Source organism: Cydia pomonella, chromosome 20 (genome assembly GCF_033807575.1).
Source record: "Cydia pomonella isolate Wapato2018A chromosome 20, ilCydPomo1, whole genome shotgun sequence".
NCBI lineage: Eukaryota > Metazoa > Arthropoda > Insecta > Lepidoptera > Tortricidae > Cydia > Cydia pomonella.
The window spans coordinates 2,469,568-2,496,319 of record NC_084722.1 but is presented as its reverse complement, the minus strand read 5'-3'; the positions used below and the strand labels follow the sequence as shown (position 1 = coordinate 2,496,319).

General features: G+C 38.2%; 1 protein-coding gene across 1 annotated transcript in view; it reads left to right on the top strand.

Annotated features, from left to right (window-relative positions):
* LOC133529298 (ataxin-2 homolog) overlaps window positions 1–26,752 on the top strand; it is an 88,854-nt gene that overhangs the window by 39,198 nt on the left and 22,904 nt on the right. The window contains exons 3-10 of the mRNA XM_061866995.1: window positions 11,555–11,735; window positions 18,814–18,961; window positions 19,646–19,741; window positions 20,874–21,102; window positions 21,370–21,516; window positions 22,253–22,429; window positions 23,036–23,133; window positions 25,200–25,290. Coding sequence (XP_061722979.1) covers window positions 11,555–11,735; window positions 18,814–18,961; window positions 19,646–19,741; window positions 20,874–21,102; window positions 21,370–21,516; window positions 22,253–22,429; window positions 23,036–23,133; window positions 25,200–25,290 — 1,167 coding nt within the window. The remainder of the gene's footprint in view (window positions 1–11,554; window positions 11,736–18,813; window positions 18,962–19,645; window positions 19,742–20,873; window positions 21,103–21,369; window positions 21,517–22,252; window positions 22,430–23,035; window positions 23,134–25,199; window positions 25,291–26,752) is intronic.

Here is a 26,752-nt window from a genome sequence, read left to right as displayed (position 1 = left end):
AAACCCCTATCAGGGTCAAAAGCAAAGGTCACAAACTGCTGCTGCAACCTACGCGCGCTTAATATAGACACGGGAACCGTGGCGCATGGCAAATGCAGGACGTTGCGAATGCCCTGGACGACCTAGCGTAGCCTAGACATCGATCGCGGCGCAGTTTGTAAACAAATGGCGTACCGATATATCCTAGATCATGTCTATTGTGTTTCAACTGTTTTTGTTTGTTATTTACTATTTGTTTTACATGTGCAAACTTTACAGTATTGAAACTGTCGTTAAATAGTTTGGTGGGTGAAAAACGCAAGATGTGGGCTGAACGATGTGTTTTTTACACTAGAGATGCCACGTATAGTGGTTTTAGCCGAATACCGAATATTCGGTCAAAAAAAGCTTTTGTAATAGCGTGCGACTTTTGATCCTGAGGTCGCGGGTTCAAACTCCGGCTCGCACTAGTGTTGGTAGGTAGTACTCAAGTCTTTTGAGTCTAAATTGAAGAACTCGACTCGTTTGTACGAGACTCAGAGCTTAAAAAACTTCTGAGTCTTAAGTCCCGAGTAGAGTCCTTTATTGAGTGCTTTTTAAGCGCAACTCAAAAGTACTCTAGTCTCCGAATAAAGACTCAGTCAACAATTTTATAAGTTTTACCTAAACTACAGTAAAGGAAATAGGCGTTATTGTATGATTAATGTTATGTACATCCATGAATTTTACATAAAGGCAACGCATTTCAAAGTTATTTGTAAACAAATTACAAGTTCTCCGAAAAGGACTCAAGTCTACAAACGACTCGGGACTCTAATAAGTCGAAAATAACTCGAGTTTCGTCTTAATTATAAGAGTCTGAAAAACTGAGTCGAGTCTTAAAGCAGAGGACTCAAAGGACTCGAGTCTTAACCAACACTAGCTCGTACCAATGAGTTTTTTGGAACTTATTTATGATATATCATTTGATATTTACCAGTCGCTTTTCGGTGAAGGAAAACATCGTGAGGAAACCGGACTAATCCCAACAAGCCCTAGTTTCCCCTCTGGGTTGAAAAGGTCAGATGTCAGTCGCTTTCGTAAAAACTGGTGCCTACGCTAATTCTCGGGATTAGTTTCCAAGCGGACCCCAGGCTCCATGAGCCGTGGCACTAAGCCCCACTTGCACGATCCTGGGGGTAACCGGTTAAACCGTTAACCCAGTGTCAAATTGTACAGGTAACCATGGTAACTCCAGGTTTAACCGGTTAACCGGGTTAGTGGGATGGTGCAAGTGGCCTTAAGGCTATCAGTAAATCAGTAGGTCTAGGCTTCGTAAATATATTCTCATTTACTGCCCTAAAAATATAATTTAAAATTAGAATGTCCCTATAGGGTTAATTAAGAGGAAGTATAGAGGAAGAAAAGTTATTTTTGTTCAAATTTCTAATTTAAAATATCATTAGGGGTCCGAGCTATTTTTAAAGCAGTCGATGAACGAGATGACAATTAGGGTGGAGCGAGTAGCAATAGACGTAGATTCTTTCCGGTTTCCGGTATCAATCATCCGGTGAACAATTTGGGAATATTAAAATACACACTATTCTGGTGCTTGCCAAATCGACGTTAGGTCAAATTTTGCTACTTAAATATTGTTTTTGTACAAGCTTTTATTTAACTTGCCTGTTAGTATGTTTTTGTAGTGTGAGCTGAAAATTTTCATATATACAGGGAGTTTATTTCGTCACCTGCAATAGTTTACGGGCTGGTCCCACAGTAAAAGTTGCTCAATATGACCTATATATTCACTCCGTAGATTATTGCAGGTGACTAAACACCCTGTATGAACGTCATTTAGATATTTGTTAGAAAGAGACAATAGTAGATTGTGCCACAAGGGAGCAAATTGACATATTTACATTGAATCCTAAGCGAATTCTGTATTCTGAAGCGCAGGAATGGTATGTAGTGTATTACGCCCAAGATGGAAATAATGTTGCTACCATGTAACACATACAGCTTTTCACATCACCTGTGAGGAAATTATGATGTTTAAATAATTATTTACAAAAAAAAATTATTCAAAATTAATGTGTTAACTTGATCCCTCCTAGCAGGGAAGAAATGTCCCACTTTGAACCCTCCTATCAGGGAAGAAAAGTCCCGCTTTGATCCCTCCTAGCAAAGAAGAAATGTCCCACTTTTAACCCTCCTATCAGGGAAGAAAAGTCCCGCTTTGATCCCTCCTAGCAGAGAAGAAATGTCCCACTTTGAACCCTCCTAGCAGGGAAGAAAAAGCCCTTTCTCGAATAGGTGATGTGAATTTTTTTAATAGCTAAGTTTTATGAATAGGGGAATTATTTTATTTATTTAGTCGTATGGCATATTTTACAAAAGAGGCAATTACATAATAGATACAATTTTACAGTTTTAACGCGAAATAATAAAACGGGGTCCAAAAGAATGCAAATACATACTTATAGGTCAACATTTAAGCAGTTGAGCCTCGCTGCTACATCATGTGTGAGTTGCAGGCTGCAGCAGGTCTTTTCTAGCTCCCCCTGCGCGGGCGGGCGCGACGTATGATCGACGCGCCCACTGAGATGAAGGGGTGATCTATTCCCCACGAGTCGAGTTGGAGCCCGGACGGCCGCTGGCGAGGTTGCGGAAGAGTACTTCGGCGTTCCTGGGACCTCGCCCTATAGCACGGAGGCGGCAACAGAGGGGTTTTAGTGGGTAAACCATGGGTCTCATCAGCAGTGATCGGCACGACCCGTGTCGCACGGTGTCAATGACCTCAATCATTATGTTAACATGGGATATGCCCCGAGATTTCGGTCTTTTTAGGAAGTCAGTATTTCCGATTATAGTACATAAAGGTATTCCACACAGGAAGATGAATGATTTTTACCATTAAATAAAATGACATCAAGTTCGTTCGTTTGAGGAAAGGTCCGAGTTCTCCTACGCGTCATATTCAGGACACCAACGAGCAACAGTTCACTTTGTCCAATCAGCAGCCAATAGGAAGTCCAGTTAGTGTAACATAAGAGATTATCGAGTCCGTAAAACAAGCCAAAGTCGTTGAAATAAACACTGAGATAATAAGGAACTTTAACAACACGTGCGAACTTAATGAACCGAGGAACATAAGTAAACATATTTGCCATTAGAAAATAGTTGCAATCCTTATCAGTAAACTAGAAAAGGATGGCATTAACTCTTTATTTAGGCATTTCAATTAGCCGTCTTTTTTGCACCGCACCAGTTTAAACAAACACAAACAATAGAAAATTCGCAAATGACCTTCGATAAGCCAGGTAGTCGGTCGAAGGGTTTAGTTGCACTTGAATTGGTTACACCGTTTTAACACTTGCGTATTTTGTATGAGTGCAAAATTACGTGCCGCTACTTAATATTTCACAAACTGTCAAATTGAAATATTCAACATTCGAAATATATTAATTTTTTATTTAACAATTAATTATACATTTTATAACCTTATTTAACACTTTATGGTATATTTGCAAATATACATCATACAATAAAATTATTCTATTTAATAAAATCACGGAGTTATGTTATAATCTAATCATGTCCATATTATGATTTCTGCTCGCAATCCCGCGGTGCGTCACGGGTCGTGCCGATCACTGCTCATCAGCCTATATGGGAGTCCCACATAACCATCCCAGGCCCGTCCCCGCGCCTGGGTGGTATGCGAAAAGCATTTCCCCTCTTAAAAAAAAAAAAAAAAGGTCTTCGCTAGCTCCGGTGTATGAGTGCAGAGGGCAGCGTTCAATTATGTGTTCTATTGTTTGGATGACCTCGCCGCATAAGGGAATAAATGTCTACAAAAGTTGCCAAATTTAGCACCCTTAGTTTAGTTACGGTGTTGGCTACTCTGTTATAGTAGACGCAAACCAAACAGACGATTCACGACCGGGGTCGTAAAACTTCTCATTCACGCTCGCGTGGTTGAAGCTAGGGTGAGAGAGATAGAGATATGACCCCAGTCGTCAGTGCGTTACTATAGCGTAGGTGCACTTGGCCGCCGAAACGCTTTTTTTCGGTTATCTGTCGAGCCGTGAATTTAGGTCGAATCAATGATCGCACACAACGTGACGTTTTCTTTGCTCTCCTCTACTTAAATGCAGTATGTTTAAAGTTGCTAAAATTTGTGCTAATGGTAGTCTTGGTGAGTCCATGTAAAATTGTTACAATAGTAATTACCGGCAATGTAACCCATTTCTCACAAACAATAAAGATTATGATTATGATTAATGGCGCTCTATATGGAGGAATAGTTGCTGAATACCAAGATTTTTGTGGATAAAAGTTGCTAAATGGCATGTTTTATAAGAAAAAAATGCCAAAAGGATAGTAAAAAGTTTTCAAGTCGCAAGTATTAATAGGGAAAAGGTAATGTTCCCAAGTGGCAAGTTTAGATGCTAAAGGGCTAAAAATTGCCAAATGTGTCGGTCGCGCCGCGAATGTAGGTCGAATCAATGATCGCACAGCGTGGCGTCTTCCGCGCTCCATTGTACTTAATGCAGAATGCGGATGTTTCCGATTTCGTGCAACATTGTAACAATTGTTTATGTTTGGGACGAATCTTGCAGCGATATTCATTGGTATCTCACGACACGAGAGGTAAGAACTCGAGTCTTAGTCTAATTTTGAAGAACCCCATTCGTTTTTACGCGAACCTGCGCTTAACTGACTGAACTCTATAACTTCAAATAAATTAATATGAATTGTGCGACATCTATTCCCTATGCCTTATTGAAAGGGATTTTTTGAAATTATCCCCACATGTAGAAACTAAAAATTAAGTACGGTCCCAGACATTAATTGTTGATCAATTTAGAGTTCAACCTAATTTGGTAGTCAATCCTAACGGTATGAAATGTCCAATGTAAAGTTAACCCTAAATAAAATAGCTCAACAATTAATGTCCGTGACCGTACCTAGTCTATGATGATGCTAAGACTTATGTTCAATAAGTCTTAGTTCTTAGTTCCAAACCAAATGCAATACAACCGAAGCTTGGATTTTAGAAGGATATAATGAATGAATGACTATAAAACACTACTTGTAAAATTAATCCATACATTTTATTTTACACTTTATTTCCTAAGCAGCGTACATATAATATTGAAACTTAACACAATTTCTGGAATATATTTATACCAATACAAAAGTTGACTACTACTAAGTACTAAAATGATCCCATTAAACATAATACGACTTCCGCCCGCGTACCTCTATATCATTTTTAATGTTAAATATTATCTACATTACATACACTTTTACGTTGTAAAATGAGCCCTAAGTACAAATGTATAGGGTACATATGAATATGAAATGCAACGGGAAGCGAGTAAAGTATCGACAGATAGTGCATAGCTTAGTTATTTTTCTCAGAAATGGACGGCAAAGTCGGCTTTGACGGTTAAAAAATTGGTCGCCAAGTGCATAGTTTATGGTCAATCAAAAATTAAAAAGGTCTCGATTCGGGGTTGCTATGTTACATACAAATTATATTATTAGTGGAGTTCACAACTTTTTTATAACTTGAAATGGCCATATCAAATGAAGGCATAGGTTTATTAAACAGCCAAACAGATCAGTATTTATTATTATAATGTTGGTACCGCGACTATTTAGCTGTCTCAAATAGGTTGGCGTATTTTCGGCAGAAAAATACACATCTATTTTTTATTAAAAAAATAAAAAGGCGGCACGAAGCAAATCTTTCAATAGTTTCAATTGTTTTTCCTTTTTTTGTGAAAATATATACGTAAGAACGTTGCTTCTGTAAAATATTTCTATTATATTTATATTTCTTGCATAATTTTTGAGAAAAGCACTATAAATGGCTCGTCTGGAAGACTACTTGCTGGCTTCGGATTCAATTAAACGGACTTCCAAGGTCGTCCGTTTAAAACGAGTCCGCAACCAGCAAGTAGCTACTTCCGAGCCTCGACAATAATGTACTAATAAGCTAGAGCGCTTACACATGATAAAGATTGACTATGGTGACGTTTTGCCTCTGGACAAGGGCTGATATGTACAGCTACGTGTAAGGAATGTGTTACTAGGAATCGTTTTATTACTATATATACTATATAAAATAAGGACTTGGAAAATACAAAAAATCAACCATAAAGAGCATAGATGCTTCCAGCAAAAAACTTAATGGAGTGGGCGGCCCATGGAGCACGTACCTAACACAGGCGCTGGACAGCAAGGGTAACGGTAATGGAAGAAACATCTAGGAAAACGTGGGAAAGAAGACCCACTTTGAGATGGCAAGATGAGATTACCGAGATTGCAGGGCCAAATTGGATACAAGTGGCCAAGGATCGAGATACATGGAGGGCTTTGGTGAGGCCTTCACCTGTGAAAGCGGGGTTCTTGAATAATACATTTAAAGAAAATCAAACAAATTAGAGAAATAAGTCTTTTTTTTTAAATTTTATTATGTACTATATTACATTTCAGCCTTACTTATCAACAATAAAACGTAAAATACTATCTCATTTTAATTATATATATCTAGGAAGCTGAGCTTTGCTAGGAAAACATATAAAATCTCAAAATGCGCGTTATCCCAGAGATAAAACCTACCTAGATCGATTTATCGCCCCCGAAAACCCCAATATAGCAAATTTCATCGAAATCGTTGAGAGCCGTTTCCGAGATGCCCGAAATGTATAAATATACATATATACAAGAATGGCTCGTTTAAAGGTATAAGATTATAAATGATGTGTTTATTACCTAAAAAGAAAATGAAACTGTTATTGGTCAGTCACTTATTTGTGACTCTTGCAGTCACTTATTCTGGCCTTACCTATGTACATTAAGGCTTTTCCTGCATATAAGGACATTCTTACACAAATTGATTAAGTCCCACGGAAAGCTCAAGAAGGCTTGTGTTGTGGGTACTCAGACAACGATATACATCCATGACTCAGGAACAAATATATGCGCTCATCACACAAATAAATAGCCTTACCGGGATTCGAACCCAGGACCATCGGCTTACTAGTTAGGGTCACTACCCACTAGGCCATATATGTACTAGAGATGTCAATTATAGACTAATCTAGATGAATAATTTTATACTAACTACAATAAAGAATAATTTGTGCATAAATGGCTCGTCACACAGACGGTAACACTCGTATCTGTGGCAACAGGAAATCTTACACGTGTACGCAACGACAGCTAGTGAAAGTTCCATATGGAGCAAGGACGGCGCAGAGAATATAAATAACTTGAGATTATTTCTGCATATCTATACTCTGCGATAGCAAAGAGTGACAGTATGGTGAATCTGTGACCTTGCCGTAATTAATTTTAGCTTTATTAGTTATAAATAACGATGACACAACAATTAACGGTTATGATAAGTTTTTGTCAGTTATTTCATATTTGATACAAGCTTTTATCGCTGACTGTACTTTTCTTTTAATTCTTATAGGGACAATTCTAACAAACTCGAACGAACGTATTTGGTGTACAACGAAACTTAACCATACATCATCTTATTCTAGAGTAATCTTACACCAAAATGGATGCCGCTCAGCATATGCCGATGACTAAAATACTTAGGCATGGCGCTGGTTTACAGAGCAACCAGAAAGAAAAACACAATAACTAAAAATAAAATTAGGTTGCTTTGTTTTATCACAGAGGTCTAATGACCACCTCCTGAGTCCATCATCAGATCAGCTCGATAGTCCCATAATATATCATTATCACGCAACTTACATATATATCTAATATTTCAGCTTTTTTCGAATTATCGGAAGTGGGTCTAATTTAGCTTGCATCAATACAAAAATTATCAACTCAATTAAAAGCTTTATTTATTTATTCATATGAACATAGAGTGTCCCACTGCTGGGCAATGGCCTCATCCTCCCTTTCCACGTATCACATATCTTGACAGGGAGACATGTCAAGTTCCACGAGTACCAGTTCCTTTCGAAGGCGTCAAGGTCATAGCTTGTCAATAATTAATAATCAATTTGAATTTGAAATTCATCGCGTCAGAATACGGTAAAAAAATTATCAAAATTTCTAATACCTACAATACATTACATACAATCTGTGACAACAGGAAATCTGCAGTGGGCGGTCTGTGCGATACGCTGTAGTAGTGAAAGTGCCACATTGGACAAGGACGTATTATATAACTGGTGTTTCCCGCGGATGCACTTCTATTGCATTCCATGTAGTTCAACGGACTTGAGAGTTGCATAAACGGCTGATAGACCGTCTTGCGATTACATTTTGTATAAATACTGTTCGTAATTAAAAGGATACAGGATTTGAAATTTATAGTACATTACGATACAAGTGCGAAAAATAGGAAATTCGAAACGAGTGGCGATAAATTAAAACACGAGTTATAGTATTCGCACATGTATCGTACAACGTTTTACAGTACATATGGCCCTTTAATGAAATTAAAATTAAATGTTCGACACAGTAACGTAATATGCTAATTTTCGCACTAGTGCTATAAAGAAGCACCATATGTACTGTAAAATATTTTATGTGAATATATCCGTCTCGCTAACGGAAGCGGCTCCTAAAACTAGTGTGATAAGGACGACGCTAGGTTAGGCAAAAAATCCTGTGTAAAAATCTCAAAAAACGATGTTTCGTACTCGACTGTTTCCTCCTCCAAAACTTAATCACATGTAACGAAATTTTGAGATCTAAATGGTAATGAATGATCATATTTTCTACTTTAAGAAATCCATTCGTTTGATGGAGGGAGAGGACATGCCACAGATTGCATCCCACTCACGCAGAGTCGCATGTTCAGCTACTAAACAAATCAAATAAAGTTCAGCAAAGTCATGCCCGATTAAAAATACCATTAAAATGCACATACATTTTCATTCATTCGCTTCCGTCTGAAGTACCTACGACGGTTACCTAATAGTGTAACCAGTTATTTGACCTTTACTGAAAGTGTTCAGTCGAATATCTCGTTGAAAGGTCGGAGTTCACGCTGTATACTGATACAGCGTGGTGTCGGCAACCTGACACACTAGACTTTACTCACTAGAGGATTCCAATAGATATGCGTTTTATTTTATCCAATATCGTTCAATTAATCATAGATAGATTTACTGATATGGGACGGACAGTAGAAATAAACTTGTCACATTTTTGAATGCGAAAGGTTATTTTCCTTTTAGAAAATGGAAACTTCTTTTTTTATACTACGTTTGCCACCGAAACAAGCATACGGCCCATCTCTTCATAGAAATTTTCAAGTTTGCTTCTGTTTTTATATCCCAGTTTACTGCCCAAACATCATGAATTTGTAACAGTTTTATACTTCATTGACAGATCAGTACCTCTAGTGTAAATTTAATCGACATCATAACGTGACGAACGCGTTTGCGTTAAGTCTCATTTTGTATAGGATTTTGAGTTTCCAAAACGTCCCGCTTGGCGCGCTCTTTCTAAATCACATACAAAATTAGACTAAACGCAAACGCGTACGTCACGTTTCGAAATCGAATTTATTTACACTAGGGGTACAGTTCCGGCAATTGTCATTACCGTCATTTTAGTATCTTATATACAGGTTGTCAGTCAGGATTGATAAAAAAACTAAATATTGACGAAAAGAAGTTGAATGCGGATTTCAGTTTTTGAAAGTCACATTTTTAATTATTATATGTCGACCTCGCTGTATACGTACTCCTCCAAACTTTTCCGCTTGTTCCGAAATTAATGCAAAACTTACGCTTTTCGGTACTGAGAGAAAAAACCTACATATAATACGTTACGCTTCAATAGAAAATACACTCTGACTCTGCACTGGCCAGCGATCTATTGTCACTACTCAATCCGCAACACTCGAAATTAAACTAAAACACACCCCGCGTGGCTCTCGCTCTTCGCGTTAGAAAATCAGTACCTGGGCGACCGAGCTTTGCTCGGTTATAACTATTTATTGTAATATGGTGGTGTATAGGTGATAATCTTAACTACATTTTATTACTAAATTAAACTTGTCTAAAACAATAAATATATAAAAAATTATATATAAACTTGAACATATAAAAAAAAAACAAAAGTTAGTCACCGGGCGAGATTCGAACCCGTAACACTCGTTTAGCAGTCCGCGTCTTAACCCGCTGGACCAGACGGACAGTGGCCGGCAACACGAAATTAGCGACCATATTCTGCGTCGAAAGAAAAACGCATGAAAACTCGAAAACACGCGTTTTCCCAAACATAAGACTAATCTAGATCGATTGTTTACCCCCAAAAACCCCTATATACCAAATTTCAGCAAAATTGTTAGAGCCGTTTCCGAGATCCCGGAAATATATATATATATATACAAGAATTGCTCGTTTATTCGCGTTAGAAATCATTTGAAATTAGAAATCTGCCACTAAACATCCTGTATAAAAACAAAGATTAGCTTCTAGATTACGAAAAGTATTAAGTCCCAAAGCGGCTGTAAACATTTCGGCGTCCCACAATAATGATCGGAAACAATAACAGAAGTAAAACAATGCACGTGCGTCTCACTGCGTTTGTTTACTTTGCGCGCTAATAACAAATCATGGGCGATATCAATCAAAGATTGCTCTCAACTGGTTCAAAGTAACACATTATTTCTACTATGTATTTACAACACTACATGAGGTAAATTGGACCTCAGCAATATTAAAGACGTAGAAATTCGCTTTTTATTAACAAAGACGACGTGTCATGACCAGGACCACGGCATATCCCACAAGACGAAACTAAAATGGGTGGAGGATTCCGTCTTGGTGTGATACTGTGAATTCCCGCGCCCACTAATTATTACGGTATTCTGAAGGCCTACCATTCCATGATCCACAAAAAGGAGGTCTACTTTGTCGCGGACGTGACGCTTAGGGCAGCTACCTCAATAACTTACAGAAATCTGTTTTATACACCGTTGAATTTAAAGCTAAATTAGTAATTAATCAAACGTCATCATTACCAAATATCAGATTCTTAGCGTTGTCAGAAGTATTTTAATTTTTTTTTGTTAATTAAAAAAAAGTTTCTACACCTAGAAACCCTAAAAACCGGTCAAGCTCGAGTCCGTTTTGCTCGCGCACCGAGGGTTCCATACAAACTTTGAATTATCTCCTATAAAGACTTAATCAGAAGGACCTATACTAAGTATATTTGTGTACAGCGCCATCTATCGGCAAACTAATTTCCGCGATGTAATGCACGTAGTAACTGGACTTTGAAATTTTGTCCCCTCTTCATATTGAGGATTTTCCATAAAAAAAAAAATACTTTCACTGTAAGTGGTTCTCGAGATATTGAGCGATGTGACAGACAGACGTACGGACGGCCAGAGTCGCACCATAAGGGTTCCTTTTGTACCTTTTTGGTACGGAACCCTAAAAATAGCGTCACGAATACACACACATCTACACTTTCCTGGAATGCCCCTGAAGATTTTTCGAACAAATCAAGATTTTCTCTGTGTTTGATACATGATGTGGAAAAATATTATACTCTTAAAAATTTAAGCTAACCTATCTTTTTTTTCTTACAGGTTGTATTAGAAGTGGCTCACCGCGTCGATCAAGACGGCGTGGTAGCGGTCGACTCAGTAGTCGAGAAGCTGATCTTCAAACCCCAAGATGTGGTGTCCATTCGGGCCAAAGACTCGGACCTGGAGTACGCCACCACAGACGTGTTCCAGACTGATGGAGCCATCTCTAGCAAGTTTAATGGTGAGTACTACATGCCACTGAACCAGACAAGGCCCACAACAAGATATCCAACAATCTGGTTAGAATCAGGTAGCCAATGTATGAGGGCAGCACACGACTTTGTTGTGGAAGTGTCTGGAGGAGGCCTGAGGCCACAAGTGGATGACTTCCGATAGGCAAACTTAATCGACGCTTGGCCGGGGCGTGCGGTGCCACGTGGTTGCCGGTGGTTTAAATTCAATTGGTTTATTTCTAACTCGCAGTGCTTGTAGGTACAGTCGAGTTCATAAATATATGAGCAAATCCAAGGCTTCAAAAATAAATGAGCATAGAAAAGTACATATGTATCTGAACAGATTAACCAATCAAAAATATGTACAAATTGATAACTTGCAATAAAAACACTCGAATACGAATCACAGTTTTATTTCCCCAACTTCACTTTACAAAATCCAACAGCGTAATGAATCATGACAAATGTCAAACTACCTCTTATATTAAAATATCAATACCGCCAAATTAGTAAGTCGGGAATCAATCGAGCTACTAACAAAATTAAATATAAATGGCTAACATTCGGCCGTCCTGAATCAATTCCCGCCCCGGGAATTAAAATTAAACATACAAAATAATTTTGAATTTTAAGTAATACAAAACATAATAACATGGCCAATTAATTAATATATACGTTATTATGAATTTAATGTCAATACATCATTATTATTAAGAAACATATTATCTCTCAGCTCTATTTTACTTGATATTACCATAAATTTATTAAACAAAATTTACTTTATTATTCATTTTTACTGATACTTTATTACATAAAACAACTTAAATATAAATTGCTATTATTACTAATCTATGTAAATATTATCATTATACAAATACATCCTTTGTTTCAATATATTAACTCGTTCGTATTTATAAACTGCTTATATGTATAATCAACAACATTTCATTTCAATATTGAAGCCTCATACATATCTTCAATATTATAGTTTGGAAGAATACTAGAACCTCATACATATTTCTAGTACCTTAAAGTAATTAAACACATGGAAACCTCCTTCATATTTTCCATGTATTCTCAAGTCATCGCCTATTCAATACTAAAACCTCCTGCCTGTTTTAGCATGTAAATCAAATGTTGTACATGGAAGCCTCCTTCATATCTTCCACATACACATATATATATTATTTTGTACTAAAACCTCATACCTGTTTCAGTACCTGATTCAATTTAATCAAACTTATAGTATCAATATCATATTTTAATACAAATTAATTATCACTTTCTCAAATCATTCCGACATTTCAGATTCTACCTCAAGATAATCTTCACTAGCTTTATTTTCATTCTCACTTTGACAGTCAGATCTTTCAAATACTAGCCAGGGATGAATTTTATCCACAGCAAATATGCTCTTAAATGGCCTACTTCCCTTTCTGGACAGTGGCGTATCTTCAACTTCATATCTGTCATATCCTAACACACGAGTTATGCGGTATGGACCTCTTAATTTTGGAATTAATTTCCTACTTTGACCTGTAGACTGTACTTCTCTCTCAATCCTCACTAAATCACCAACTTTATATTCAACATGTTTTCTTTTCCTATCATACCTATCCTTTTGCTTCTTCTGATCAACTTCTATGTGTTCTGTCATTTCGTTTCTAACAGTATCTCTATCTATGCTATCTTCATCTAAAGCGACTCCTAACCGCAATAACGCATCAGACATACCGGATAATTCCGTACCGAATAAAGCTTGTGCAGGTGTCTTACCAATCCCTTTATTCAAAGTATTATTTATACCCCATTGAATTTTTGATATGCTATCATCCCATACTCGCTCGGATTTTCCTATGTTACATGCCGTCAATGCAGCTAATAAGGTCCTGTTGTACCTCTCTACCTGTCCATTGGCTCTCGGGGTACACACAGCATTAAGTATATGCTTAACTCCTAAATCATTTAAAAATTCCTTAAATTTATGTGACGTGAATGAGGTACCCCTATCTGAAATAATTCTTTTGGGTACTCCGAATGTATGAAAGTAAGCAGTTAGTGCTTTAATGCTACTAGCTGTCTTCGTATTTTTAACAGGAGTAATAACAATAAACTTTGTAAACGCATCAATTATTAACAGAATATGAGTATTCTTATGTTTACTTTTGACAAACGGCCCTAAATGATCGATGTGGACCGTGTGAAAGGGTACAGCAATTTTCTGTATAGGATGTAATTGACCAGCCTTTTTAGCAACAGGAACTTTAGCATGAGCGCACTCTAAACAAGATTCTACATACTTTTTAATAAATTTTCTCATTTTTGGAAACCAGTAAGTGGCTTTAATTTTGTCATATGTCTTTTCAAAACTAAAATGACCTATATCATCATGGTTGCTTTTCATGATGTGCCATCTGACACCTTTAGGCACAACCCATCGATTACCATCACTAGTGACTCTATATAATAAACCCCTTTTGACAACAAAATTCTTCGATATTTCAATTATATTAGGAGTTTCATTATTTTTAAGTACGTTAACTGTACGCTGAAGCTCAGGGTCATTTTGTTGTACTGTGGCTATCCAATCTACTGTAATGTTTTTAATTTCAAAGGATACTTCATTGATTGGGTTGCGACTCAATGCGTCTACGTGAGCCATTGATTTTCCAGGTTTATAATTAATTGCAAAATCATATTCTTGGATCACATTCCACCATCTTGCAACTCTAGATATGACATCCCTTTTTTCAAATGTAGCCCTCAAAGAATTGCAATCCGTGATGATGGTGAAATGGATACCAAGTAGATAAACCCTAAATCGTTGTAAAGACGCGACTACAGCTAGGGTCTCTAAATCGTAAGAAGTAAAATGCATTTCTTCGGGAGACGTTTGTCGGCTGTAATATGCAATAGCTTCGAATGATTTTGACTTATCTTTTCTTTGTAGTAAAATTCCGGCCACTCCAAACTTAGACGCATCAGTATGTAACTCTATTTCATATGATGGATTGAAAAAGGCAAGAATAGGTCTGTCCGTTAAGTCATTTTTAAGCCGAATAAATGCATTTTCCTCCTGTTCGCCCCACGTAAATTTAGTATCTTTCTTTAAAAGCTGAGTTAGTGGTCTCGCAATAATAGAGAAATTTTTCACGAATCGCCGAAAGAAACTGGCTAATCCTAAAAATTGCCTAACCTTATGCTGATCAGTAGGACGAGGGAAGTCTTTTACTGCTTGAATCTTTTTCTCACCAGGCCTTATACCATTTTGATCAACTTCAAAACCTAAATACTCTATCGATTTTTTAAAGAAATTACATTTATCTAAATTTAAGGTCATACCAGCATCATGGAATAATTGTAAAGTAAGTTTTAATTTGTGCAGGCCGTCATTGACATCTTTAGATGGTATTATTATGTCATCCATATATGCAAATGCGTGTTTAAAACGTGCGTTACCTAGAATATTGTTTATGGTTCGTTGAAAATTGGCAGGTGCATTGCTTAAACCAAAAGGCATTCTATTAAATTGATAATGACCATCTGGTGTAATAAAAGCCGTGAGATGTTTCGAAGGTTCAGCTAATGGTATCTGGTAGTAACCAGATGCCAGATCTAATGTAGTATAGTATGAATATCCAGCTAACCCGTCTAATTGATCGTCTATTCGGGGCAAAGGGTAATGTTCCTTTATTGTTCTCTTATTGAGAGCTCTATAATCAATGCACATACGATAGCCTCCAGTCTTTTTCCTTACCAATATAATTGGTGATGCATAATCGGAAGTAGACTCACTAACAATCCCTGATTCCTTCAATTCATTAACCATGTCTCTTACAACCTCCCTTTCCGCATAAGACAGGCGATAAGGACGGTATACTACCGGGGTTTTATCATTAAGTTGAATATTCATAGATGTAGAGTTACTACAACCTAATTCTTTGGTACTAAATGCAAAACATTTGCGATGTTCGTTTAACAACTTAACTAGTTCATTCATCTCCTGCACGCTTAATGTCTGCCCCACTTGGATTCTAGCTAAAGTTATCTCTTCATTAACAGTAAGTGATGAATTCAAAGCTATTCTATTAACAGTATATGCTTGAGCTTCTCTTGCAATACACGCACGAGTAATAACACTATCCTGTACTAGCTCAAAAGGGTTAACAGATAAACCTTTAACCATAACTCGTCCATGCCCCTCTGTTACAGTAATTAAACCCGGTATTGTTACAAATTCTCTTTCAGGTTGCGATATCAAACTATACTCCAAATATATTAACCCATTGCAAACTGGCTTAGTATAAAAATCTACCTCAGTAACATTATTTATTAGAATAGTGTTTTTAGAGATCAAAGATATAGGTTTGTATTCATAATCCTTCGATGTATTTGAAAAAGTTAAATTATTACTGGTTTTATAAGTTTCTATGTGATCCTGTTCAGTAAACGATTGTCCAATCAATAAAGATGTACTTAAATGGCTATCAGGTACTATGAATACCTCTACAGTAGCTTCAGCCGAATCAATTATAATATTTGTATAAACTCTACCTAATGTCTGAGTTGCTGAATGTGGATAACCTCTTAAAATAGGTAAATTATCTTTAGACCAATCATCAAAAATATTATTTGCATCAGATAATCTCAAAAGCGTACACTCACTGCCAAAATCTATAAAGCACGAAAGACTTGCTTTGTTTACGTATGCAGTTTTATAAAATTTTTGATCTTTACTATTAGATACGGCTAGTCATGACACAGTTTTCTCGTTTTTCGCGTCAAAATTCTTTTTAGTGTTACAATCCGATGAAACATGACCAATTCTAGAACAAGTTTCGCATTTCTTTATTGGCTGTTTACATTTAAAATGAGGATGTCCATCCTCACCACAATTAAAACATTTAACAACTTTATTATCCGGTTTAGGGCCCCGGCTGTTAACTTGTTTGCTATCATTGGTCTGTCGAGACGAGACTCTTGGTTTGGTATTTTTCTGACTACGTAAATAAACTAGCAATTTATCCGGTTCTGTAAATTGCGCTGCTTCGGCGCTGGTTTTTACTGCTCTGTCATCTATCCCTAATAAAATACAGTCAACTGCATCGGTACCTGTGATTCGACACCTATTAAGTAACATAACTTTTTCGTAATAATAATCTTCTAATGAATCTCCATATTTTGCGCGTTTTTCAAGCATTTCCGTTAACAATAAACCATAATTTTCCTTACTAGGAAAAGCAGTTTTTAATTTAACTTGCCATTCGAGCCACGTGTGTTTTAAGCTCGTCAAGCCTTGGTATCACTTTAGAGCAACACCGGCTAGTTTAGGTAACGCATAATGAATAACTTGTCGTTCAGTCCAATTGTAAATACTTGCGGTCTCATCTACTTTATTTAGCCATACGTCAATAGTTTGACTACGATTAGCTGGGTCAAATTCAGGCAACACATTCATTACGGGGAATCTTTCAACATGATCTGACCTGTCCTCTGATCTAACAGCTTTAAATAAATCTTTCAAAGTGCCTAGTAATTCATTATCACCATACCTTGTATGACTTCGGCGGTGCCGGCGCGACTGCGAGCGGCTGCGGCTGCGGCGCGAGCGCGTCCTACTGCGACGCGAGCGGCTGCGGCTGCGGCGCGAACGTGTAGGACTCCGGTGTACATGTGCTGGGCTGAGGCGCATCCGCGACCGGCTTCGACGCGAACGTGACCGGCTGCGGCGCCTGCTGCTTCTCGATCCGTCAGAGGTGATGCGGCTACTCCTCCCGCGGCTGTGTCTGGATCGACTTCGCCTTGCGCGGCTGCGCCTCTCCAGTTCCCGGTCGCGAGCCCTGCTATTCCTGTGTTGTACTTGCAGCGTCATCGATTGGCCTCCCTCAGGATTGTCACGTGGGAGCGGAGGCGTCCGTACAACTCTTCTATCAAGTTCATCCATACTGAAATTAAAATGATTTTCACAAGCATAACTGTTTTACTTACTACCTTAAGTATTTACACGTGTCTAACTAAAGTAAACACTAGTTTTTATATTGATAACTATGCACGTTATTTGTGGTAAGAAAGTATCAATAAAAGACTTTTAAAATAATAACATTACGAAGTACACTATCTATCACAATCATAATTAGAATAATGGGTACATAAATACATGTAAAACTAGTTGTACAGTTCCTTAAATATTATCAAGTATCATCCACAACAAATATCTAATAGTGAACATAAATTCTAATTTGTAGCATTACGGTTACGATTACGAATATGCTATTTTAATCAGATTGTTTACTAATTCTAATAATAAACGTAAACCTTGTTATCAAGCTATTTTATCTCCAGAATTATTGAAAATATTCTCAATTACCTCTTAGTTTTACTTGTAATGTTCGATTAATAACGTCAAGAAAGCCAAATCATGCACATAAATCTATGAATTTAAAAACAAAATTTCAATTACCTGTGGCGTTTTGGACTCGTTTCCAACTTCTGATATGATAACTTGCAATAAAAACACTCGAATACGAATCACAGTTTTATTTCCCCAACTTCACTTTACAAAATCCAACAGCGTAATGAATCATGACAAATGTCAAACTACCTCTTATATTAAAATATCAATACCGCCAAATTAGTAAGTCGGGAATCAATCGAGCTACTAACAAAATTAAATATAAATGGCTAACAAAATATCACCTGTCATATTAATCTGAGCAAGTCACACATGTATCTTTCTATGCTCAGTTATTTTTGAAGCCTTGGATTTACTAATATATATGGACTTCTGGGTCTGAAATAAAGATATATTTATTTATTTAAATAGGTTATACACAGCAATTTCTTCCATGGTTCTCCTGTGTTTTCTGATTGAATTGTTATCTGCATAAACGGATGCCTTTTCTGTTAACCTGTGTGATAGAATTATGACTAATACACATCAACTGTTAACCATTGTTACAAGATGTACAACTTTAATAATCTGTGTATTACCTAAATACTTTTTATATGGACTATTAACTATTCAACTTCCAACCTAACAACCATCCCCTCAGACAGCTTTGACCCGATACTCAGTAATTCTCTCAGGCAACGGGCGCGCCGAGGAGCGGCAGCTGGAGCCCTGGGACTGCGACGGCGACTCCGGGGACTCGCCCTCCGTCAACGGCTCGGCGAGGCTGGGCGAGCTGGAGCTGGACCATAGGGCCAACGGCTGGGACGCCAACGATATGTTTAGGTGAGCGCCAGTAATAGGAAACCCACAGAAATCTCCGAGTGAAATTGCCTTCCACTTCCACATGTTCAATCTTGCGAATTAGATTTGATCCACTTCCTGGTTTTCAATGATGCTGAAAATTGGCGTATGTACTATGAATTTTATATGGAATAATCGAAAATATTCTACAATAAAAAATCCAATAACAATAAATACCTATTGCACAGTCGAAGAAATTGATTATTTAGCAGTTTATGGTTCACTTTACATTGGACAGCTCTTAGCATGAGTATCTACAACCAAATTTACTTGAACCGCAAATTGCTTAATAATCAATTTCCTCGACCGTACGAAGAGCAAATTTTCTTTTTAAAATTATTTCGGGAAGGAATAAACTCGTACGTAACAAAGGCTTTTATTAAGGAAAGCGACACGTTTCTGCCGATATACTGACAATTTTGGTTTGAGCTCATGCATGTAGTAGTGCTGTAGATGAGGACAATATCTTTTTTTTTTATAAGTAATTTTTTTCTACAATATAAGTCTCATACTAATTTCTTATACGATCAAAATAATCTAGATTTAACTGCTGGGTCCCACGGACCGAGAGTTTTAACATCAAAATTGTAGTTGGCATCGAACCTCCGTATTTTCGCCTTTTGTTTTGTTAACGATGACTAATTTAACTTTATGTTTTCTGTTCAGAAAAAACGAGGAGGTGTACGGGGTACACAGTACCTACGACCACTCGCTGGCCGGCTACACGCTGCCGCTACAGAGAAAAGACACACAAGACTACAGGTATGTCTAATTTAAATCACATTGTCAAAATGATCAGAGCCTGATCCGGAACAAAAGTTAGAGAGACCGTCATGCAGACGAAGGCTTCCTACGTGCGATGACTGTGCAAGTTTCCTGTGCTGTAAATAAATCTTTACGGCTTGTAAACAAGTAAAACGATAAACTAACCCGATTACGAATTTCTCGTATAGAAACTTCTCCGTTCTGCATGTTTAAAATTGTAGTTAATGTCATCCAAATCACAATCGATCGATTATTAAAATAAGCTCATTAAACATGTGTTGTAGAGTAGTAGTAACAAACGACACAAACAGTACAAACACCCAATCATTCACATATACGTATTGAATTAAGTACTAGAATCATAACCCTTCCTGGTCTTGCTGTAGCTGGTTAAAATATAATAATCATATACTTAGACCGAGCTAATTCTGCATCGCCTTTGCAATAACGAAGTGTGGCCTTGTCATAATTAATGTCAAATTTCGATTAAATATGACGTTTAAAATGGCTTCTTTACACTTTGTTGTGTTTAAGTCGGTTTAAATTTAGACGAACTAAAGTATGCACGCTCCTTAGATCCGTCTCGCCCTCAATGCGCGACGCTTGAGTCATAAGTGTGCTATATTACAGTACCTCCAACCCGAGACTCACATGTGCGCTGTCTATACATTCACACTGGTCTTGGGGTGGGGAACACTTCATTTTGGCAACCTAGCTAAATAAAAATAGTAATCATGTTGCCTTAACAGGTAGGCAGATCATGAATTTCAAGTTGTAAAAACAATTCACTCCTTTTTTTGAGCAGTCGGGGAAAAACACATTTCTTCGGTGTATTTAAACTTATATAAGTATATATGCTCGTTGGCCTAGCTAGAGTATTATGACATAGCTTACTTGCCTAGTTTTTTGCAAGAAGCTTAACAAATTTAACCAATTTGATTCACGGTCGATTCAGTACCACAATAATTAAAGCGAAAGCTGCTCGAGATCTCATACTATTATAATTGGGTAATAAGTGGAACAGAAATCAAACTTCTTGATGACTGTAAATTAGTTTTTTCGTAATTTTCCAGTCAGAATGACTCTTTGTTATTTTACCAATATTAAATTAATCAATTTCATCTTACAGAGACGCAGAAGCCAAAGCGGAAGAGATAGCCGCTGAAATAGAAAACGCAGCTTCATACAAAGCTCGTATAGAATTAGAAAACGGAGACGAAGAGGAGAGATATGCGGCCGTAGTACGGCCAGCGGCCGCGGACGGCGGCAAATACGTCATACCTAACAAGAGGAAGGGGGTTCAGCAGGTATGTAGCACTATAGACAACAGAGGCGGAGTATATGGTGTAGTGTACAATTAGAAAACGGAGACGAAGAGGAGAGATACGTGGCCGTAGTACGGTCAGCGGCCGCAGACGGCGGCAAATACGTCATACCTAACAAGAGGAAGGGGGTTCAGCAGGTATGTAGCACTATAGACAACAGAGGCGGAGTATATGGTGTAGTGTACAATTAGAAAACGGAGACGAAGAGGAGAGATACGCGGCCGTAGTACGGCCAGCGGCCGCGGACGGCGGCAAATACGTCATACCTAACAAGAGGAAGGGGGTTCAGCAGGTATGTAGCACTATAGACAACAGAGGCGGAGTATATGGTGTAGTGTACAATTAGAAAACGGAGACGAAGAGGAGAGATACGCGGCCGTAGTACGGCCAGCGGCCGCGGACAGCGGCAAATACGTCAAACCTAACAAGAGGAAGGGGGTTCAGCAGGTATGTAGCACTATAGACAACAGAGGCGGAGTATGGCACAGTGTAGAATTAGAAAACGGCGACGAAGAGGAGAGATACGCGGCCTGGCGGGCCAGGTATCTATTCAGTATATTGCCGCGGCAAGTCATAGCGATGGTTTTCTTTGTTTTTCAGGTAAGTAGTACTACAGTTTATAGAAGAAGAGTATATGTTAGTAAAAGTAAAATTTATAGTGACGTGTAGAATTAGAAAATGGGGTCATAGACAGAGATTCAACAGAAGTAGTGTATATGTCACCTCTATTTCAAATTTTCTTTGGTAGTAAGTAGTAACAAACACGATGCGATTTGTATGAGGCTTAATTAAAGACTGGCAAACTAAATCTACGTTATACCTAAGTAAACATGTTGTATGTGTACCCACATTGTATATAAATAAATAAAATAAATAAATAAATATTATAGGACATTATTACACAAATTGACTAAGTCCCACAGTAAGCTCAATAAGGCTTGTGTTGAGGGTACTTAGACAACGATATATATAATATATAAATATTTATAAATACTTAAATACATAGAAAACACCCATGACTCAGGAACAAATATCCATGCTCATCACACAAATAAATGCCCTTACCAGGATTTGAACCCGGGACCATCGGCTTCATAGGCAGGGTCACTACCCACGAGGCCAGACCGGTCGTCTAAGTATATATATCAGTGTTACAATGAATAAGTGAACCATGTCGTTTCAGACGGGCAAGCTAACGGGCAAGCCGTCGGCGGCGACCAACAACAACGGCGCGGCGGGCGTGAAGCCGGGCGGCGGCGCGGGCGGCGGGGGCGGCTACCACGCGGCGGCGCCCAAGGACAAGGAGCGCCCGCCGCGCCACCACCTCACGCCCGAGGAGCGCCGCCCCGCTGACGACCCGGTAATCACTACTTTAGCTTCCTATTCAGAACTGTATCTTAATGTTTGACGCTCTGGGCCAGTGAGCCCGGGCCGCCCCATGTAATAAGCACATTTTTTATCACGTTGTGGACGACGTAAATAAATATATACATTAACCTTTTGAACGCCACGCCTATCGCATCCGGCGCGTAATCGTGAACCTTGTCGGTACGCATGAAGGTTGATATTGGGCTGTAACCGCGCGCGTCATATGACATCTTTGGCGGTCAAAAGGTTAAATTATATATACAAACATACATATATTCATACATAACTGGTGAGTAGCTAAAGTACAAAATAGGTAATAAATAACAATGACAGGACCCGGAAAAAGAGGACGGAAGGTTTTTATTATATATATATATATATATATATATATATATATATATATATATATATATTATAACTTCAGACAGCAAAACTTTCTTGGTTCATTAGGTACGCTTTCAGTCTTGATTTAAAGGAGCCAATAGTACTGCCCTGTCAAATTGGTGGTGGAAGATTATTCCGGCACTTCGTGGCAGCGTAGCGAAAGCTGCCCTGTTTTTGGACCATTTTGATGCCTTTGAATGTTGTTTTGTTTCAGCCCGCAGCTGTAGTGGGGCCGACGACGGGCGGCAAGAGCTACGCCGCGCAAGCGGGCGGCTACCACGCTCCGCCGCCCTTTCCGCCACACCAACACCAGTCAGTATTGTGGGTTTATTGGGGAATTATTAGCGATGGCCATTTTTAGCGTAGACAAAAGTAAACTATGTTTTCATACAACTTGATATTTATCACGCGTTCCTTACAGCGTCGCATCAAGTTGTTTGGTCTCATTTTTGTTAGGGTAATGTCACAGAAATGTACAAGGCGAATATATGAAAGTGATTTGAAGATATTAAAAGTAAATTCAGATATCTTTTTTGTAAATGTGACCGCGGCCGGAATAACGTCCCACTTTGTCGCTTGCCATAAGAACGCCTTGTTAGGTTATTCGTATAAAGATATAAGCAAATCTCGTCCTTATGGCAAGCGAAAAAAACGTTTTGGTGGCTGCGGTCACAAATATGAAAATTTATATCTTTTATAGCAGCTAACAGCCATATGCTATATTAGAATAGAATAGAATAGAATAGAATAGAATTTTATTGTATAACTGTGTACATACAAAGGTGGTCTATTTTTACATTAAACGTGTCAACAGTTGCCTGCTAGGGCGTACAATATTATTCAGTTAAAAGCTCTCATATTAGCTTCCGAATTTTCATATCAAGTCGAAATTGATGAATATTGATTAGGTGACCACAAAACGACCAGTGTAGAATTGCCTCGGCCGTTTTGTGCGTGAGGAAATTCCCTGGCACATATGCTCGCTCAGTCTGGACTGGACCCGCCTAATTGTATTGCATTATTGAAAAAATATACTATATGTATTAATTATTTAAAAGTATGAAATAAATATTTGGTAATAAATCAATTTACGTTACATTCGTTCATTGAATTTCTTTAAAGGCGTGTGTACATTATAAGGCATTATACACAGTCGAATATAAGATTGGATTGTCTATTGGTTTTAATTTTTTTTCCGATCAAAATTTAAATGGCGCGAATTCCAGTCATATCCTACATTTATTGTTTTTGTCTTTCCTCATAGTCGAAATGAAAGGTAGAGGTGTTTAACTCGCGTAAAAGTAACCATCTTACCCTCGAATTAAAATATCTCTTCTTCCTCGCGTTGTCCCGGCTTTTTGCCACGGCTCATGGGAGCCTGGGGTCCGCTTGACAACTAATCCCAAGATTTGGTGTGGGAAAAACTAGTTTACGGAAGCGACTTTTTTTTTAATACTACGTCGGTGGCAAACAAGCATACGGCCCGCCTGATGGTAAGCAGTCTCCGTAGCCTATGTACGCCTGCAACTCCAGAGGAGTTACATGCGCGTTGCCGACCCTAAACCCGCCCCCCCCCCCCTCGTTCAGCTCTGGCAACTTTACTTACCGGCAGGAACACAACACTATGAGTAGGGTTTAGTGTTATTTGGCTGCGGTTTGCGGACTGCCATCTTACCTTCCAACCCAGAGGGTAAACTGGACCTTGTTGGGATTAGTCCAGTTTCCTCACGATGTTTTCCTTCGCCGAAAAGCGACTGGTAAATATCAAATGATATTTCGTACATAAGTTCCGAAAAACTCATTGGTACGAGCCTAGGTTTGAACCCGCGACCTCTGGATTGGAAGTCGCGCGCTCTTACCGCTAGGCCATCAGCGCTTCATGGATCCAATGGAGTGTATTAGGTAGTTTATAAATTAGTTTGCAGAATGTACTTGGGAGAATCAACTTTTTAGCGTCACTCGTTGCCATGGTTACGATTAGTTGTCCAGGGGACAAAAATTCATTGAAATACTGATTTTATGGTACTTAAATGTATTAAACTTTTTTTGTGGTCGTTATAACCAATGTCCATAATGGGCCCCCTACTAAGCATGTTAATAGAACGGCATACAATGTCTCTTCAAACAAACTGTGCCAATGTTGTCCCTTGGACAACGGGACTGGATAACAAAACACAAAAAGTTGATTCACCCACTTACCATAACAGGAAGAGCGAGTTCTCCTGACACAGTTGTCTTCATACCTACTAGGAGGGCTCAACACTTGTAATAATTGTATTTTTTCAGGAAATAAATTTTATTTTATTATTAAAAAAAAATGAAGTCACGAGCGGAAGTCAGTGTGGCATCATTGAGTAATTGAATATGTTTGATTGCAGGGCCGCGTCCGGCGCCGGCGCGGCCGCCAAGCTCAACGGCGAGCCGCGCGCGCCGCACCCGAGGGCCACCTTCCCACCGCACCACCATCACGTCAGTACTCAATAAATTAACAAAACTCAATAATCATCAGACCCCGACTTGGTGCCAACGGGAACATCTCGACGTTATACCCGTTCGATTTAAAAAAAATACATACAAAAAAAAAAAACCAGTCGAATTGAGAACCTCCTCCTTTTTTGAAGTTGGTTAATAAAATAAATAATTCCATTTCTTAGATTACTAATATTACTATTACAGGTGTCAAATACTAGATTATTAAGTCAATTTTTAGTTATTTGAATTAAAAACATACATTATATATATTTAAGTAAAATTATTTTTGTCACGTACTACTTATTTATTTAATTTTATATTTAGTAAATTTTAATGTAAGGACCGCCTGTAGCGGTGTAAGCCTCCATGTTTTTCCATCTCGTGCGGTCTGCAGCTAGTCTGCACCACGTTTTTCCTGCAACCTTTGCAAGATCGTCGCTCCAGCGTTTCTTAGGTGGTCCCCGTTTACGTTTGCAACCCATGGGATGCCAGATTGTAACCATTTTTGACCATCTATCGTCTATGTTTCTTTGAAGGTGCCCTGCCCATCGCCATTTTAGTTGTAGAATTTGTTCAATACGTGAACAAATTGGACTGCGCTCTACTTTACCGAACTCTTGAGATCGATGCCAGATTCCAATTCGTATTTTCCATTCTCATGCTCGTAAAATTGATATTTAAGTTGCGTTTAAGAGGCTTGAAATTGATTATTATGCTCTAGAGTAAATCATCTATTACGACCCTTATCAAGTTAGCTATAAAGTTCAATATCTGCGATACAAACTGCCAGCCCTGCCGGCGCGCCCCCGATCGGTTTTCTTTAGTCTTAAACAAATACGGTAAAAATACCTACAATTTTTTTAAAATTAGATTATTTTGTTTATTTTGCTCACAATCGAAGTGGAAAACAGAGTGTATAACTCAGGCATCAATGTCCATTTATATTCTTGACTATATTGGTCCTCGCTGCGTTCGGACCAATAAATTGCCTCGGATAAAAATGGATCGCTTTATGCCCTTGTTGTACAATCGACAATTACATCATTTTTTGACAACCTGTCTGACCTAGTGAGTAGCGACTCTGCCTATGAAGCCGATGGTCCTGGATTCGAATCCCGGTAAGAACATGTATTTGTGTAATGAGCACAGATATTTGTTCCTGAGCCACGAACGGTACAAAAGTTACCAACTAAAGATGGTACTCCGTCTGTCCAATATCTTGGTCTAATGTGTATTTGCATCTCACATTTTGCTAATCAAAGATAAAGACGCTATGAGCATTGGACCAAAATATTGGACAGATGGAATACCACCCTAATTACACATGAAAAACAAAGTATATATCTCGGGCATAAAAATACCCCATTTTATCCTAAACCAATAAATTTCCTTGGATGTAATGGATCACTTTAGGCCCTTAATCTACTATTTTCGCATTCATAGCTAACACAAGTTTCTA